We start from the raw sequence: 18,033 nt of genomic DNA on the forward strand, positions 1-18,033 counted from the left end.
TCATCCGATTTTCCACACAATTACTAAAATTAGACAAACGGAAAGCAATTAAACAAATGATATGAAAATATAATATTCTGAATTACACTAACGAATTTGATTAATATAAAAGGAAAATGTCAGGACTGCCATGAACTGAGAGAAAGTGGGTCATGCAACTAGACAACGACTTTAAGCACACGTCATTCTACCAAAGAATGGTTAAAGAAGAATAAAGTTAATGTTTTGGAATGGCCAAGTCAAAGTCCTGATCCAATAGAAATGCTGTGGAAGGACCTGAAGCAAGCAGTTCATGTGAGGAAACCCACCAACATCCCAGAGTTGAAGCTGTTCTGTACTGAGGAACGGGTTAAATTCCTCCAAGCCGATGTGCAGGACTCATCAACAGTTACCGGAAACGTTTAGTTGCAGTTATTGCTGCACAAGGGGGTCACACCAGATACTGAAAGCAAAGGTTCACATACTTTTGCCATTCACAGAAATGTAATATTGGATCATTTTCTTCAATGACCAAGTATAATATTTTTCTCTCATTTGTTTAATTGGGTTCTCCATATCTACTTTTAGGACTTGTGTGAAAATCTGATGATGTTTTAGGTCATATTTATGCAGAAAAATATGGAAATTTTTAGAAATATAGAAAAGGTTGCACAAACTTTCAAGCACCTCTGTAGGTAGCCATAAAATGGTCCCTGGTATGTCGCACTCATCCTCTACCTATTCTCGTCAATGCCACATTGGGGTTGTCTGTTGGCACAAGCATGTTGGTTCCTAAAAAATGTTGGCGCACCAGCCACACAGCTTGGATTTTTTTTGACATTGAACATGCTCCTCCAGCCTTGTTGGAAGGCATCTGTTATTAGGCATCTGTTATCAGTTTCCCTCTTTGCAGGGAGAAAATATGGGCTGGACACTACTGACACTGGCATTTGTGACATGGGTGACATCAAAATGGAATGCAGTGCAACATATCCAGTTTCAATACCTGAGTTGCAAATAATAGCATCCACTGCAACCATAATTGAGACGACTGTCCTCTGTCAAGAAGGTTTGCATGGCATGCAGGTTTAGCCTCATGCAATTAAACAGTCCACAAAGGAGTCAAGTGACCCTTTTCATGATTTACTTTTAGTTCATGCAAGAACAGAAGTGCTCCAGGACTGTCCACCCAGCAGCATGTTGATCAAGGAGAGTACACAGACCCTGTCATTACAGTGTTTTCTGGATCACACACTTTGTGAAGACTAAGGCGCCAAGGCTAAACCAAAGGGAAAAGGCCGTCACTCCACTGATGGAGTATTTGTCTCTATCACTCAGAAATAGAAATTTAGATATGTATCTTTCAGATCTGTGGTCACAAAATAGTCCAAGCTGGAGATTTTCATATTCATGGATATGCAATAGTAGTGTTGGGCTGCATGATCAGGTTGGACATTTAGGAAATTGAAAGAATAATTTAACTCTGTGTTCTCAAATGACTTAATTGAACAAGAATTTCAACGTTAATGATGGATGTCAAGGGTGTCTAAAGGTAGCCTTCTGCCTCAAAATGTCCAATTCAAGCTTTGGAAAGAAGAAGACAATGATCTAGTGCTTCCCAGGCTGGGCTTCAAAGACCAATAATAAGTGGACCAGGAATAAGTGGCAGGTGGTACTGTGTTTAGTAGCCAGATAACATGCCTTCTAATATGGATTAATAATTCCAGTGGCCTACCATGCTAAACTGCTATGTCTCTCGTTACTTGATTGGTGTTGCCTATAGCATTTTTGTATCCATGATGGGCATTATCTCATTAAAGGCCAGGATCCACTGTGCCCCATTTTAGGGATGCACATTTAGCATATTTGCAAACCACTGTCAGCCCCTTTAAATTCAGCTGCATGATGCATGTATTTACATGCAGCGCTTCGTCAGCCTGTACCACTATTAAGACTATCATCATCTCTACTGCAGGCATTAATCTTGAGTTTAGTGCTTCTGCATGTACCATTGCAGCCAGTGTGCATGCCATTTTCTCAGGTCACAGCTTGAATGTGATTTTGACTGTGCATAAGCGATGTTGCAGTTGATATATTCTGGAATAGCCCAAGCACTGGAATGACTATACCACTAACTGGATTAGGCATTCAGTCAGATGTGCCAAGTGGTTGATACAGCTGAAGATTCAACATTACATTCAACAACATTAATATCAGTCTGCAGCATAATTGCTGCTGTTGCTGAGCTGCACTCCTGCATTCCACTCTGATCATCAGATGCTCTGGTTATATACTGCTTATATACTGAGGGCACATACTTTCTCACAGACTTTCTCACAGACTTTATCACAGACTTTCTCTCTATGCAAGGTGGCTGTATTAAGCTTTCCAAGCTCTGCACCTCATTGAGCTGTATTACTGTAGTAAACAGCTCTTGCATTTGGTTAATGCCTGACACAAAGTATAGGCACTCACTCTTCCTAGTCCATGGGACTGATCAGATAAGTCTTCCACCCATCTCCATTCTTGCAGTTACAACACACCAAAAGAGCTTACCTTTTTCTTCCCAGTTGGTTCTGCAACCATACCCGCTACTTGTTTCATCTCTTTGTTGAGTTGCCACAGCAACAGAAGGATGTATTGAATAGCTAGCAGTAATTCTACAGCCTACAAGTCATTCTACGTGCATCACTATCAGCATCATGACGCAGTTAGTATATGGTCCTGTAAGTGCTCGTCACAGATGGTCAAATCATACAGCTGTATATCTATCATACAGCTCCATCAGGACATGGCAGAACAAACAGATCACCATCATGCCCTGAAACTACAAGTGGTCTAGGAAAGTTTATGAAGTTCAATAATTCACAAAAGTTACAAATTTTTGGATTTATGAAAGCTATAAGATAAGCAACACACCAACTCAACCATAGACCAAGTCTGTTCTGGTGACGACTGTGACCAAAAATAGTACTGACTGTAATACTAGAATTACTGTCACCCATGCCGGTGCAGATTTAATAATAAGATTATGGCTATTATCAAAGGATTAAATTGCCATACATGCAGTACTTGAATTAACGAGAATGGAAAAAAGGACAAGTATGACGTGGCAGAAACCTTTTAAAGGCTACCCATGTGTGGTCACAAGTCACAAGATGATGACTTTGCCATTGGATTTTGGCAAGGAAACCAGTTCTGAAGGAAACTGTTCTGGTGGTGTGGAACAAAAGAAAGTACAGCATGATTAATTGGTTGTAACTTATGTGAAAAAAAATAAAATAATTTTTTTTAAATATACATTTTTTTAATAGACCGAACTTAATTGCTGATATCAAACACTGCTATTGTATGTACTATGTCCTTACACTGCAGTTATTTTAAAATGGATGAGAAGTCATTCGATTTAGATTTTGTACGAGTCACTTGAATATCTTTTTTGCATTGCCACTAACATTCTGGTCTCTTTTGCAGATGTGTACCATGTATCCAAAGGTGACGTTTATCCCTCGTCTTCAAGCGACTCATACAGAATTATTTAGCTTAGTTAAACTAATGCGGCCACAAGTTTTATCTGTATAGGTAAGAACTTATTTAACAGTAATTATACATTAAACAAATCTAGTTATTTACTTTTGTTGTTGCCCTCAATGCTAATGAAATGAGAATAATTAATGTAATTCATTTAACTAGACTGTCAACTGCTCAGGACAATACTATTAAGAAGTATTAAAAAAGTGCATATATATATAAAAAAAACTATCCTTACTTTTCATCATTTTATATTGTACATTTATAATAAATAATTCTCATCAAGTGATTCATTTCTGAGCCATGGTTTACCATATGTGAGCAATCCTGTTTGTTGTATATTTTGTGTCTAGGATACATTTTAGATCTGTTTACTTCTCAGCTTATGAATCCATGCAGATTACTTGGTATTGTTGCACCTTCAACTGTTTGTAAATTGTTCCACATAAGAGTGTGTGTTAAAGAACTTGATGTCCATTACAGAGATGGCACGTTACCAGTTTTTCTTTTCCAATACTGATACTAAAACCTTGCATGTCGGCAAATACCGATACCCATGCAACATTCTTTCTTTGAAAACTATTAAGCTTTAAAATTAACTATTTGAAACTGACGCTAATATACATAGCCGAGACAAAACCGCAGTAAAATTCAGTTAAACCCTTTCACACAAAAAAATTACCTACATTTAAATATCAATATAATAAAAATCAATCCTAACAAAAAAATACAATCAAGTCTCATTGTATGTGAACATTTCCAGGTACAAAATAAAACTTGAAAATAAAATGACCCCCCCCCCAAAAAAAAAAAAAAAAAAAAAAAGAGAGGGTTCCTTAGTGTAAAGTATTTCCACACACCTGACATGAATTGAGAATAAGTCCAACACATTTGCTTTGATTAGTTGTTAACATTAGGCCACGTGGCTATGGTTATCACATCCTTTACATTGTTGCGTTCTCATGTTTCTGATTAGGTTTCTTCCTGGGTATCAGATTGGTGCCATCTCCTAATGTTTTTGCCCATCTTTGTGCATTTCTCAGTGTCAACATGAATGATTTCTCAAGTTTGACATGTAGAATGCTGCCATTGCTGTGTATCTCTGCACTGTTTATTATCCTTGAGTATCTCTTAATTGTATCTACCTAACTATAGATTCTGGAAACAAGTTATAATAATGAATAAATGAATTAAGCTGAAACCCACAATGGCTCTCCTGTTTGAGCTCCGACACCCAACATACTGTAGCCTTGAACTGATTCGGTGGAATTAAATTGCTTTATTAAATATGATGCCATATTTAAGTAAATTGTGCATTATTCTGTCAGGAAGTGTTAGCACATTAACAAGGAGAAACTATCAAATAAGTGACATTATACTTTTTATTTTAAAAAATAAAAATCAATTTCTGAAGAGGAATTGAATTGGATTTAGTTATCAGTGTCCTGTAGAGTTAATCATAATCATGACTTTTTTTTCTTCAAGTTAGCCAAGCTTTTGGCAGTCATTGGTTGTAGCTTCCATCTACCTTTCATTTAGTGAAAATATCTATAAAGGTTTTCAACAATTACAGAGCTGACGTTATGCAAAGACAGACTGTGCTGATATACAAAATGAATCCATGGCAGAGTGGTGTGATACGTTACCACCTCTACATGCAACAGCAAGGTCTAAAGTGTGTTATCCTGCTTTTACCATAGCAATTTACTACTAAAATGTTTTACTTCTTAATGGATGACATATTGGGATTTTTAACTGTTTGTATTTACATTAAATGTCATGGAATATTCTTGAGACAAGCCAGTTCCTGCTTATAACCAGTTGTTCCTTCACCAGCCTCTCCTGCATTCTCTCGAAGAGAATAAGAAATTTAAAAAACAAACCCATTTGCCATCTTACCAAGAAACTTCTCTGTCCTGAAGACTTTCTTGTGCAAGAAAATGGTCAGGTATCCATAAACTTTTGGCTATACAGTGCATGGAATCCCGTGATGCACAGTAAAACCAATTGGTGCAATAGTTGACTGTGTAGCGTGATAAAACGTTAAGCCATTTTTCACCAATTTAATATCGGAATGTGTCTAGTTGTGTGGATCCGATGTGATCGGACTGTTACAATGCAAACTCTCCATAATAACAACACACAAATATCCGCACGCTAGTACAAACCATTGACGTTTATTTTGCAGTCACAATGCTTACACTATATGTAGCAGACATCCAAACATTTCAACCAGCTACCTTATCACTCAAATGACTCCCCACACACACACACACACACACACACACACACACACACACACACACACACACACACACACACACACAGTTGTCAAACAGAGACACATTCACATCAGGGAACAAAAAGAAAGAAAAAGAACAAAACTTAAATGAGTGTTGGACATTGTTAAAGAGATGAGCTAGTTCTTCACAAACAGTTAGCAGCAGCATGTTGAGAAGTAGCACAAGTCGCTAAAATATTCCATTCTGGTTCTGTTTTTGTAAATCTACCATATTTTTGACATTATCATTACCATTATCTCTTTGCCGTGTAAAAAAAACAACTGGAATTCTTTAGAGGGGGGAAATTTTTTAAAGAGGGGTGAGGGGCAAGCTAGAGGCAAACTGGCAAGTGTGATCAGCTCTTGCTTTATCAATGTTTAGTACCAAGTTGCATTTTTCTTTTTTTAAAGAGGACAGTTGCAACCTGTAAGAGGGCACCAGTCTGTGTTTATTATATATAAAAAAAAAAATTAAATAAAATTTTTTTAAAAAAAATGATTTTGTGAGAACACAAAGTGCAGGCTGATCTAATTCCTCTACAATCATGACTCATTTTGTATTTTACAGTCCTCAAAAGACCTTAGATAAAGAATCGGATGGCCAAATCTCGCCCTACGTCTCATTCTTGTTTTTAAGACGCCCTTGTTGACTTCCCCTGGGTTGAGTCCCGCTCCAACAGAAACAATAGCTTCTTAGATGGGGGATCAAATTTACTGGAGAGTTCAGAAAGAATTTCAATCTGACTGGATCCCTTTTTTAATAAATGACTGATGAAATTGTTTATAAGCGTATACAGGAGTAATAAACATTTCAGAAATAATGCGAACATTTGATTGTCCATGTTCAAATTCATTTTTATTCCTCACACAATATCTGAAATTTACCCTGCTAGCTAATAAGGACAAGGATGACAAAGTGGGAATGAAATGGAGATTTCTCTAATGGAATTCAGCTGCTCAATTCAAGTACTGAAAAATATCAACAACACACTTCTGAGTCAGCAGGGGAACTCAACACGGGTGGCTAAAAGCAGTACGCAGACCCTAAATAAAGATGTCACAAACTCAATAGATTGTTTTAAGAACTGTTATTGAAATACATTGCCTTAGCGAACTGATTTGCCACACAAGTGCCCCTTGTGGCCATGAACAGGCATTGCTGCACGTCAAAAATATTTATTTACAGTCTCCGGCGCGTTTTTGCTCCTTCTTCAGGTTCAGTTTGAGGAAAATGTACACCATTTAAAACCTGTAAATCCCCTAATTCTCAACACAAAGACAGATCCAATCCTTCAGTCATTCTGTCTCTCCACACAGACAAGCCACACTATCAGCACAGCTGCACTAACTACACTGTAAAAAGATCTGTTTTTTTACCCAATCACACATTTTTGTATTTTATTTTTTTTGTCCTTAATTTTGTAATCATTATAAACATCATCAAAAATTGTTATGACAAAAAATGTACACTGTCTCCTCTTGCGTGTTTCTATACAAGGCAGGCAGAAGCAGAGCAGCTCGCCCCCTTCCCCCTCACTCACACACACTCTCTCTCACACACCCCCACACGTTTTCCCACCCCACATAGCTGAAAACACCACACCACACACTCTAAACACGAGCTGATGCCAATCTACTCCATATCATAGCATTTAATACACTACTTTCTCTCTCTCTCTCTCTCTCTCTCTCTCTCTGACACACACACACACACACACACACACACACACACACACCAACCCAACCCTGTTCCGATCCCCACACACACACACACACACACACACACACACACACACACACCCCCCTCCACATCCCCGATACACACCATTCCTCACGCTCATGGGTTCTGGAAACTGGCTTTAAAATATGTATATATTTATATGTGTATATATAAAAAGGGAGGAAGGAAGAGTGGAGTGTGTGGGGGGAGGAGAGGAAGGGGCCTGTGGGCTCCAGAGGTGGGGTCTAGTTGAGTGGGCGGAGCCTGCAGCAGAGTGGAATGTCAGCTCATCATGTCATTGCTGTTGACACCGTACGTGGAATTCTTCATGGAGTCGTTCACTTCTCTCCTAAAGACTGAAAGATTCTGCGTGAACCTGTGTGCACAGATACACGAAAACCTGTTAATAATATAATAGTAGCAATAATAATGAGGAGAAGAAAGAGAAGAAGGAGATGAAGAAGGAGAACAAGATGATGAAGGAGAAGATGAAGGAGAAGAAGGTGAATATGATAAAGGAGAAGAAGAATAACAAGGTGAAGAAGAAGGAGAAGATGAAGAAAGATGACTGAGAAGAAAGATCAAGAAGGAGGAGGAGAAGATGAAAGAGAAGAAGAACGAGAACAAGAAGATGAACAACAAATAAAAAACTAATAATTACTACTACTAATTATTATTAAAAATATTTGAAACAATATTAAATTTTTGAAAAGTACTACTGAATAAAATGAATAAATAATGAATTGGAAAAAAAACTAAATTCAACAAGAAACATTTTGCATATATTCACAGAAAGATCGAATTTGATAAATTAAAAAATAAAATGTGAACTCATACAAAATAAATGAAGAAAAGGTAAATCATAGAAGTAATAAAGACTATAATTTTCATTAGACTGAAACTGCCATGAATACCAAACAGCTTAACAGCTCATTGGCTAAAAGCAGGTTTTTAAAACATCTGGTAAGAGGGTCAGTGTAATGCTGCAGTTTGACCATTCAGCACTGTTCAGGATGTCAAGTGCTCTATCGCACTGGTTCCTTTTCCACAGAAAAGTAGTTCATCTAGAACAGAACCTAAAAAAGGTTCCTGGAACTGCAGCTTATAAACTATATTCACAACAGTTTATGGTTTTTTTTTTTTTTTTAAAAAGTTCCTGAATAAGTTCCTGCTTGTTCCATAGTACTGTAGTCCTATTCAGTGAGGGAAGGCTCACCTGTCACGGTTTTTAGTAAGTAAGTTGCGCTCGATACCCTCCATTAGATTTTCAAAGCATAAATGCATGGCCTGCTGTTTCTCTGGAGGCTGACTGTTCACAATGCTGTTTCTTAAATCTGCAAAATACTAAAAGACACACGCACAAGTTTAGAAGAGATTTTTGTGCAACACAGTGTTTTATTACAGCTTTCCATTTTCAAAGTAGGCATTAAATGACACATTAATGCCATATAACAGTGCAGGGACAGTGTGAGGGTTCGGTTATTGGGTGAAGAAAACTATTAACTTTACGCAATGCAGCATATGGTATAACACGAATCATGTATATGCTGAAATCTCAAATAGCTATACCTGTTACACATTTTTTTTTCAACTATATGGAGGATCTGCCAAGTTGTTACTATATCCAAACGATAGTATTAGAACCAGCACTGAAAACCAACTTCCTGTATTGTTTCTTGTTTCCAGATGAATGCAAAAGTTGGCTGCCACACACATATATCATATCATATCATATATCATATCATATCATGAGACTGATGTATTCACACTTGTATGATCACTTGCAAGTGTCTTAAAACTCCATTTGTTATTCTCACCTTCTCGTTTAGTAAGATGAGACCGAGCAGAGGCCGGGACATGGACCACTGATTCCTGCAGTCTTCAAAAATGATGATATTCAGTACAGTGGAGAGCATCTGCCAAAGAGAGAGAGGAAGAAATATTCAAAAACAGGCATTTTAAGATAAATGTTTGCCAAATTTAAGTTAATTCAAGGCATTTAAAAAGAAAAGAAAAGAAAGAAAAAAGAAAAAAAAAAAGGAGAACCATGCCAATGGAGAGTCAATGGGGATGCCTCTGCCACCAAGCCTTGTCATTCTTATTAATAATTTGTATGCCAGGGATACCCCCAAAAATATACTTTAAACATATAGGAAGCTATTGAAGAAAAACAATTTCAGATATTTAACCCTGCTGTGGTTTGACCCTGTTTGGTTCACATAAATTCATCTGCTGGTTACAATGATCATTCCATATAAATCCTACGAACACAGCTGGACCAATGGCAAAAATCGCAACTAGCCAAAAAAAAAGGGCCTCGAGTTCCTGAACATGAACGTATAAAGTAGCATCTGTGTATGACAAACAGGAAGGAAGCTACTGAAGACATTTAACCTTGCAGAGACCTTGAACCCGTTTGGGTCAATTTCAAAATCGAATTCTCACACTCCTGAGAATCTCGGATGATGGACAACCAGAAAACATAATGCTTCCAACACTTAGTTGTGGAGGCATAAAAACGGTATTTTCTTCCCCATGATGAAAACTGTCAACTTTACTGAGATTAAACTGCTATTGCTTACGCAGGCATACCTCCTCAGTATTAGAATACAGCGGACGTGACACTATTTTGAATTGCCCTTGTGTGTGCTGAATATTGCACTATGTTGCATTACTGATTTTACAGTTACATTTATATAGCTCTTTTCTAGACACTCATAGCACTTTACATTGAGGGAACTCTCCTCAACCACCACTAAGGAGAAGCATTCACCTGGATAACGTGACGGCAGCCATAGTCTGCCAGAACACCCACCGCACACCAGCTATTAGTGGAGAGGAGAGAGTGATGTAGCCAATTCAGAGATGGGGATTATTAGGGGGCCGTGATAGAGAAGGGCCAATGGGGGAATTTCACCAGGACACTAGGTTATACCCCTACTCTAGAGTCAGGACCTCAGTTTAACGTCTCATCCGAAAGACGGTGCTGTTTATACAACATAGTGTCCCCGTAACAGGGTGAGTGCCCCGTGTTGGCCTCACTAATACCACTTCCATCAGCAACTTTAGTTTTCCCCATGAGGTCTCCCATCCAAGTACAGACCAGGCTTAACCCTGCTTAGCTTTAGTGGGAAACCAGGTGAGAACTAGCACATTTCTCATCTAGGACACGTGAGTGAGTCAATAAATAATACATAGAGTAACCAATATTAATAAACAGGATAAAACGCAGTGCGCTGACCTGCTGGATCATCTCTGGGTGCTGCTGCATGATGTGGAAGAAGCGGTCGCTCTCCTGAGTCATGGGAGCCGCTCTCTTTTTGGTGCTGCGCGACAGCTGCTTGAACAAATACGTCACTATGTGATCGAGACTCGAACAGCAGCCTGTACACACCATTGTATCTGCCAGAGAGTTGAGGAAAAGAAGTTAAAGTCTGATTTAAAAAAACCCCCAAAAAAACAAAAAAAAAACACCACACTTCATACAGATCATACTGAGCTCATCTTAATTATAGTGTAGTTTTATAATTTTACTACAGGAGCATCTCATGAATATGTATAATAGAAGACAAAGAACTTAAAATTATTAAAATAGTTCAGTAGGATCAATATGACGTCCTAGGACTACGTCGCTCCAGATTAAACATGTTTCCTTGCACACTATAATATCTGCTTAAACTTTTCTTACTGTTTTTTTTTCCTCATTAGCACAATGTTGTATTTACAAACCGCACTCACTAGGAAGGGAGACCTGTGATTACAGATTTACATCTTGCACCTCATAACAATTTTGATTGGTCAGCATATGTTGAGCACTTTTCTATAAGAGCAGCTCTATACGGATTACAGGTTTATATTAAGGTGCCAGTTATCACCGTTATAGTAACAACTCCTACAGGGACTTGTATGGTAACAAACATCTTTCAAAATGTGTGTAATCGTTGATGAAGTGATGTTTTCTATGAGATGTTTAGCATTTTTGTAAGGAGTCTCCAGTGTCAGCACTTTGTAACACTAACAGATAAACCTGTAACTTCGGGATAGAGGGCTATACAGTTTTTCCTCTAACAGGACAAGCTGCATTTTTGTTTTATCAACTCAGGGAGGGAGAGAGAGAGAGAGAGAGAGAGAGAGAGAGAGAGAGAGAGAGAGAGAGAGAGAGAGAGAGAGAGAGAGGAGAAGCTGGTGAGAAGACTGTAGCTGCTATAATGTAAGAGAGAACAGCAACTAACTTTCACAGACATTCCACCAAACTCAATGTAACTATAAATATATATGAAAAATAAAAACACTTTGGGACCTGTCGTTATGGGAAAATAATGAACTCTGGGGAGGTAGCAGTAGCTTCATGCCAGGCCTCATTTCATCATCCTGTTGCTGATTACTTTCCTACAACAGCATGTCCCCAAGTGTTTTATTCCTTACATACCACAGAACTGATTTTCAGCAAATGCCCAAGAATCAGGCCATGTTAAATCTGCTACCTATATCTAAGCAAGCAAAAGATTTCTGTTCATACAGACATTTTGATAATCAGTAAAGTACACATTACCTAAGAAACAGGCAGTTCTGTTTGTGTTTTCCAAACAGAAAACAGAACAATGGGACTATATAGGAAAGGAAAAAGTAAAATACAGTGCTGTGAAAAGGTATTTGCCCCATCTTGATTTCTTCTGTTTTTGTCTCTCATATACTAAATAGCTTTAGATCTTCAAATGAAATACAACATAAAACAAATGCAAGCTGAGTAAACACATAACAGTTTTTATTTACTTATTGCATTGAAGCAAAAAAGGTTATCCATCACCTATCACCAATGTGAAAAACTAACTGCCCCCTTAAACTTAAAATCTGGTTGGGCCACCTTTAGCAGCAATAACTGCAAACAAACAATTCCAATAACTGGGGATCAGTCTTTCAGGATCAAGATTAGGATTTACTCCTATGCTTTGGATCATGGTCTTGCTGCATAATCCAGACGCGCTTGAGTTTCAACTTACGGACTGAAGACCAGACATTCTCCTTTAGTATTTTCTGGTTGAGAGCAGAATTAATGTTTCCCTCAATTACTGCACGTTGCCCAGGTCCTGAAGCAGCAAAGCATCCCCACACCATCACACTTCCACCACCATGCTTGACTATGGGCTAATTCCACTAATATTTTGTGGAATTCAGTGTGTGTTTGTTTTTTATGGCAGATGTAACAGAACCTTTGTCTTCCAAACAGCTCCACTTTCAACTCATCAATTCACAGAACATTCTCCCAAAAGGTTTAAGCATCATCAAGGTTTGTTTTCAAGGTGTACAGTCTTCCACATATGCCACTTTTGATTTCCACTTTCTGGTAGTGGAGTCATGACCAGTGACCTTTATTGATGCAAGAGAGGCCTGTAGTTGCTTAGATGTTTTCCTTGGCTCTTTTCGGACTTCCTGGATGAGTCGTTGCTGTGCTCTTGGAGGAATTTTGGAAGGTCGGCCACTTCTGGGAAGGTACACTACTGTGTTGAGTTTTTCCATTTGGAGAGAACGGCTCTCATTGTGGTTCTTTGAAGTCCCAGAGCCTTTTAAATAGGTTTGTAACCCTTTCCAGACTGAGGTATTTCATTCACCTTCTTCCTCATCATTTCTGGAATTTCTTTCAATTTTGGTATAGTGTGTTACTGCGTAAGACCTTTTAACCAACTTCATGCTGTTGAAAAAGTTCTAATTAAGTGTTGGTGTGATTGAACAGGGTTTGCAGCAATCAGGCCTGGTTGTGTTTAGTCCAGCTGAACTCCATTATAAATGCAGTTTCATAGATTTGAGGAATTAGTACCTATGGGTGCAAATACATTTTCACACAGGCCAAGCTGGTACTGGATAACTTTTTTTTTTGCCTCAATAAATAACTATCATTTAAAAACTATTGTGTCTTTACTCAGGTTGCCTTTGTTTTAGCTTAGATTTTGTTTTCATTTCTGAAACAATTTAGTATGAGAAATACGCAAAAACAGAAAAAAATCAGGATGGCGCAAAGACTTTTTCACAGCACTGTATATACAGTATGTTTTTCCTCTCACCAAGAGCTGTGAGTCCTTCTGAAATGGATGACAGAATGTACAGGACAACGTGAGGTTCGAGGCTGGCGATAAAGTTCATATGATCCTGTGTCAGCACCTCCAGCAGAGAGTAATATGACTGACTGAGCTTTGGATAGTCCTGCAAAAATATATGAATACAAAATGCTAGCAAGAAAAACAAGCGCAAAGAAGATCAGGTAAAAACAGCAAACAACTCCAATAGTTTAACTTGATCACCACAGATCAGCTTTGATCTCACTGTTACATTAAATCCTAAAATTAAAAGTTCTCAAATGGCAGCAATCTTGCGAAAAATTCATTCTGTAAATGTTGCATCACAATAAAGCGAGTGTGTAAAAGACACGCCTCATAATTTTTTCAGTTGATCCCCTTCCCATTTTTTGTGCTGACTTTAATACAGCCGTGATTGCCATCAGTAGTTCTCACCAGTAGGTCGCTGTGTGGGATGGACAGCAGCAGTTTAATGAAGGTTTGGAGTGCGTTATCGAGTGCATCGTCGCCGTAGAGACGGAAAACGCCAAAGTTGACGTAGTTTCCACTGAGTACGGCTTTCAGCATGGAGAAGCAGATGGAAATTCCTTTCAGCTTCAGCGCATAGACCTGTTCCTTCGGCACTTCACCTAGAGTCAGTATACGGTTGCCTACACACAAGAGAAGAAACATTTATATTTTATTATTCATCAAACTTGTATTCAATGAATATTAATTATTCAATCATTTTATTCAGACATAACACATGTACACTGCTAACAACGTGATCGTTATGGCAACACCTGATACTCTTCTGATACAAGCACTTCTGTGTGATCATCAGTAGTGCTTTCAGTTATTAAGAACACAGAATTACAGTAAAGATTAGTTAGAGAGACAGGGAGGGAGGGGGAGAGAGAGAGAGACTTGAGATTCTTTTGATTTTTTTAATTAGAAATGATGAAATAAGTGTAAGTTTGTGTAATTCAGTCACTTGGTCCAAAATGATCTTTCCATCATGTGCAACACAGATGGTTTTGAGATTTTTAATATAAAAAGCCTTTCATCTCTCATTTTGTTTCTTTAACTTAATTTGGTCTCTTTCCACATTGTGCTGCGATCCATCCATCTACTCATCCCACTCATCTCCCCATCCACCCACCTACTCATCTCCCCATCCACCCATCCCACTGATCTCCCCATCCATCCATCTACTCATCTCCCCATCCATCCATCTACTCATCCCACTCATCTCCCCATCCACCCACCTACTCATCTCCCCATCCACCCATCTCCCCATCCACCCACCTACTCATCTCCCCATCCACCCATCTCCCCATCCATCCATCTACTCATCCCACTCATCTCCCCACATCCATCAATCCATCCCAGTCACTCCCTATCCATTCATCCCAGTCACTCCCTATCCATCCATCCCAGTCACTCCCTATCCATCCATCCCAGTCACTCCCTATCCATCCCAGTCACTCCCCATTCATCCCACTCATCTCTCCATCCATCTATTCATCCCACTCATCTACCCCATCCCTCTATTCATCCCATTTATCTCCCCATCCTTCTATTCATCCCACTCATCTCCCCATCCACCCATCAACTCATCTCCCCATCCATCCATCTACTCATCCCACTCATCTCCCCATCAACTCATCTCCCCATCCATCCATCTACTCATCCCACTCATCTCCCCATCCACCCACCTACTCATCTCCCCATCCACCCATCCCACTCATCTACTCATCCCACTCATCTACTCATCCCACTCATCTCCCCATCCACTCACCTACTCATCTCCCCATCCACCCATCCCACTCATCTCCCCATCCATCCATCTACTCATCCCACTCATCTCCCCACATCCATCCATTCATCCCAGTAACTCCCTATCCATTCATCCCAGTCACTCCCCATCCATCCCAGTCATCTCCCCACCCATCAATTTATCCCACTCATCTCTCCATCCATCTATTCATCCCATTCATGTCCCCATCCATCCCACTCATCTACCCCATCCCTCTATTCATCCCATTTATCTCCCCATCCTTCTATTCATCCAATTCATCTCCCCATCCATCCAATTCATCTCCCCATCCATCTCCCCATCCATCCATCTGCCCATCCATCCATTCATCTGCCCACCCATCCATTCATCCCAGTCACTTCCCATCCATCCCACTCATCTCCCCATCAAACTATTCATCCCATTTATCTCCCCATCCATCCATCTATTCATCCCAGTCACTCCCCATCCATTCCACTCATCTCCCCAGCCCTCTATTCATCCCATTCATCTCCCCATCCATCCCACTCATCTCCCCATCCATCCATAGGTTTCTCCACATCCATTCATCTCACTCATCCTCCTATCCATCCATAAATTTATCCCACTCATCTCCCCATCCATCCATTCATCTCCCCATCCATCCATTCATCTGCCCATCCATCCATTCATCTCCCTATCCATCCATTCATCTCCCTATCCATCCATTCATCTCCCTATCCATCCATTCATCTCCCTATCCATCCATTCATCTCCCTATCCATCCATTCATCTGCCCATCCATCTATTCATCCCAGTCACTCCCCATCCATTCCACTCATCTCCCCAGCCCTCTATTCATCCCATTCATCTCCCCATCCATCCCACTCATCTCCCCATCCATCCATCCATCCATAGGTTTCTCCACATCCATTCATCTCACTCATCCCCCTATCCATCCATAAATTTATCCCACTCATCTCCCTATCCATCCATCTATTCATTACACTCATCTCCCATCCATCCAACTGATCTAGACATCCATTCCACACATCTACCCATCCATCTATCCCCCTCATCCCAGTCACTTCCCATCCATCCCACTCATCTCCCCATCAAACTATTCATCCCATTTATCTCCCCATCCATCCATCTATTCATCCCAGTCACTCCCCATCCATTCCACTCATCTCCCCAGCCCTCTATTCATCCCATTCATCTCCCCATCCATCCCACTCATCTCCCCATCCATCCATAGGTTTCTCCACATCCATTCATCTCACTCATCCTCCTATCCATCCATAAATTTATCCCACTCATCTCCCCATCCATCCATTCATCTCCCCATCCATCCATTCATCTGCCCATCCATCCATTCATCTCCCTATCCATCCATTCATCTCCCTATCCATCCATTCATCTCCCTATCCATCCATTCATCTCCCTATCCATCCATTCATCTCCCTATCCATCCATTCATCTGCCCATCCATCTATTCATCCCAGTCACTCCCCATCCATTCCACTCATCTCCCCAGCCCTCTATTCATCCCATTCATCTCCCCATCCATCCCACTCATCTCCCCATCCATCCATCCATCCATAGGTTTCTCCACATCCATTCATCTCACTCATCCCCCTATCCATCCATAAATTTATCCCACTCATCTCCCTATCCATCCATCTATTCATTACACTCATCTCCCATCCATCCAACTGATCTAGACATCCATTCCACACATCTACCCATCCATCTATCCCCCTCATCCCCCCATATATCCATCCATCCCACTCTCATCACCATCCATCCTTCCAACTTGTCCCACCGATCTCCTTATCCATTTAATAATTCCCACATATCTCCCTTTCCATCTATCCAGCCAACTCATCTTCCCATCCATCACCATCAGCCAGCCATCCATCAACCTACCTCTTCATCGATCTTTGTGACCTTAATTTGTCACCCTTACCCACCCAACAGATATCACCCATTCATCTTTCCATCCATTTTCAATTAACCCCCTCTTCTGAATATTGAAAAGTGCTCCAGTTGGAAAGCTTCTAAGAGCCTGAGCTCCTACAGACTTAAGCTCTTCTCATGCTCATCCAAACTTACCGTATGTCGTGATCATCTTGCTCGTTTCTCGGAACAGCAGGATGCCATTTGGCGAGGACACGTCGAACTGTAACCTCTGAGACCTGGCAAGAAAATAAGCACAAAAGATTTTTTTTACGTATACTTAAAGAACATTACAAACATACATCTTTGCCAAGTGAAAGAGAAGAAAGAAAGTGACAAACAGGATGATAAAATTTCAGTTGTAATTCAGAAACACAGTGTTACCTGTTATGTACGAGCTCAGCCATGAGTTTGAGCACAGGTGTTGTGCAGGCTGGAACGTGATACCACAGCTCTATAGCTCGCTGTAGGATTGGGATATACGATGGGTAGCTGTTCCATTTCAGTTAAGAACACAAAAACTTTACAAAGTAAGTAGTGCAGTTTGATTAATCCTGGTCGTGGGGGAAGGGGGGGTCAAAAAAAAACTCAGGGGGTAAATGAATCAGCCCGAAAGGATACATCCAGTCAAAGAGCATCATAAAGCTGGTTTTGGCATTAAAGGCAAAGGCTATGCCTCTCAAATCCCTCACCAAACCCACCAATGTTCTCTAGAAAGAAAACAAAAACAAACATC

The 18,033-nt window shown here is 39.9% G+C and overlaps 2 protein-coding genes across 4 annotated transcripts in view; one reads left to right on the forward strand and one right to left on the reverse strand.

Moving 5' to 3' along the window:
- Positions 1-6,073, forward strand: part of LOC108277084 (mucin-2) — a 32,285-nt gene extending 26,212 nt beyond the window's left edge. For both annotated transcript variants that reach the window (XM_017489443.3, XM_017489444.3), the window contains exon 20: positions 3,454-6,073. In XM_017489443.3, coding sequence (XP_017344932.2) covers positions 3,454-3,561 — 108 coding nt within the window. In that variant the 3' untranslated portion in view covers positions 3,562-6,073. The remainder of the gene's footprint in view (positions 1-3,453) is intronic.
- xpo7 (exportin 7) overlaps positions 5,672-18,033 on the reverse strand; it is a 35,056-nt gene continuing 22,694 nt past the window's right edge. For both annotated transcript variants that reach the window (XM_053686569.1, XM_053686570.1), the window contains exons 20-28: positions 17,919-18,007; positions 17,682-17,789; positions 17,454-17,536; positions 14,018-14,232; positions 13,571-13,709; positions 10,753-10,913; positions 9,329-9,427; positions 8,728-8,855; positions 5,672-7,887 (exon numbers count right to left, since the gene is read on the reverse strand). In XM_053686569.1, the coding sequence (XP_053542544.1) occupies positions 7,794-7,887; positions 8,728-8,855; positions 9,329-9,427; positions 10,753-10,913; positions 13,571-13,709; positions 14,018-14,232; positions 17,454-17,536; positions 17,682-17,789; positions 17,919-18,007 (1,116 nt within the window). In that variant the 3' untranslated portion in view covers positions 5,672-7,793. The remainder of the gene's footprint in view (positions 7,888-8,727; positions 8,856-9,328; positions 9,428-10,752; positions 10,914-13,570; positions 13,710-14,017; positions 14,233-17,453; positions 17,537-17,681; positions 17,790-17,918; positions 18,008-18,033) is intronic.

Source organism: Ictalurus punctatus, chromosome 16 (genome assembly GCF_001660625.3).
Source record: "Ictalurus punctatus breed USDA103 chromosome 16, Coco_2.0, whole genome shotgun sequence".
Lineage (NCBI taxonomy): Eukaryota > Metazoa > Chordata > Actinopteri > Siluriformes > Ictaluridae > Ictalurus > Ictalurus punctatus.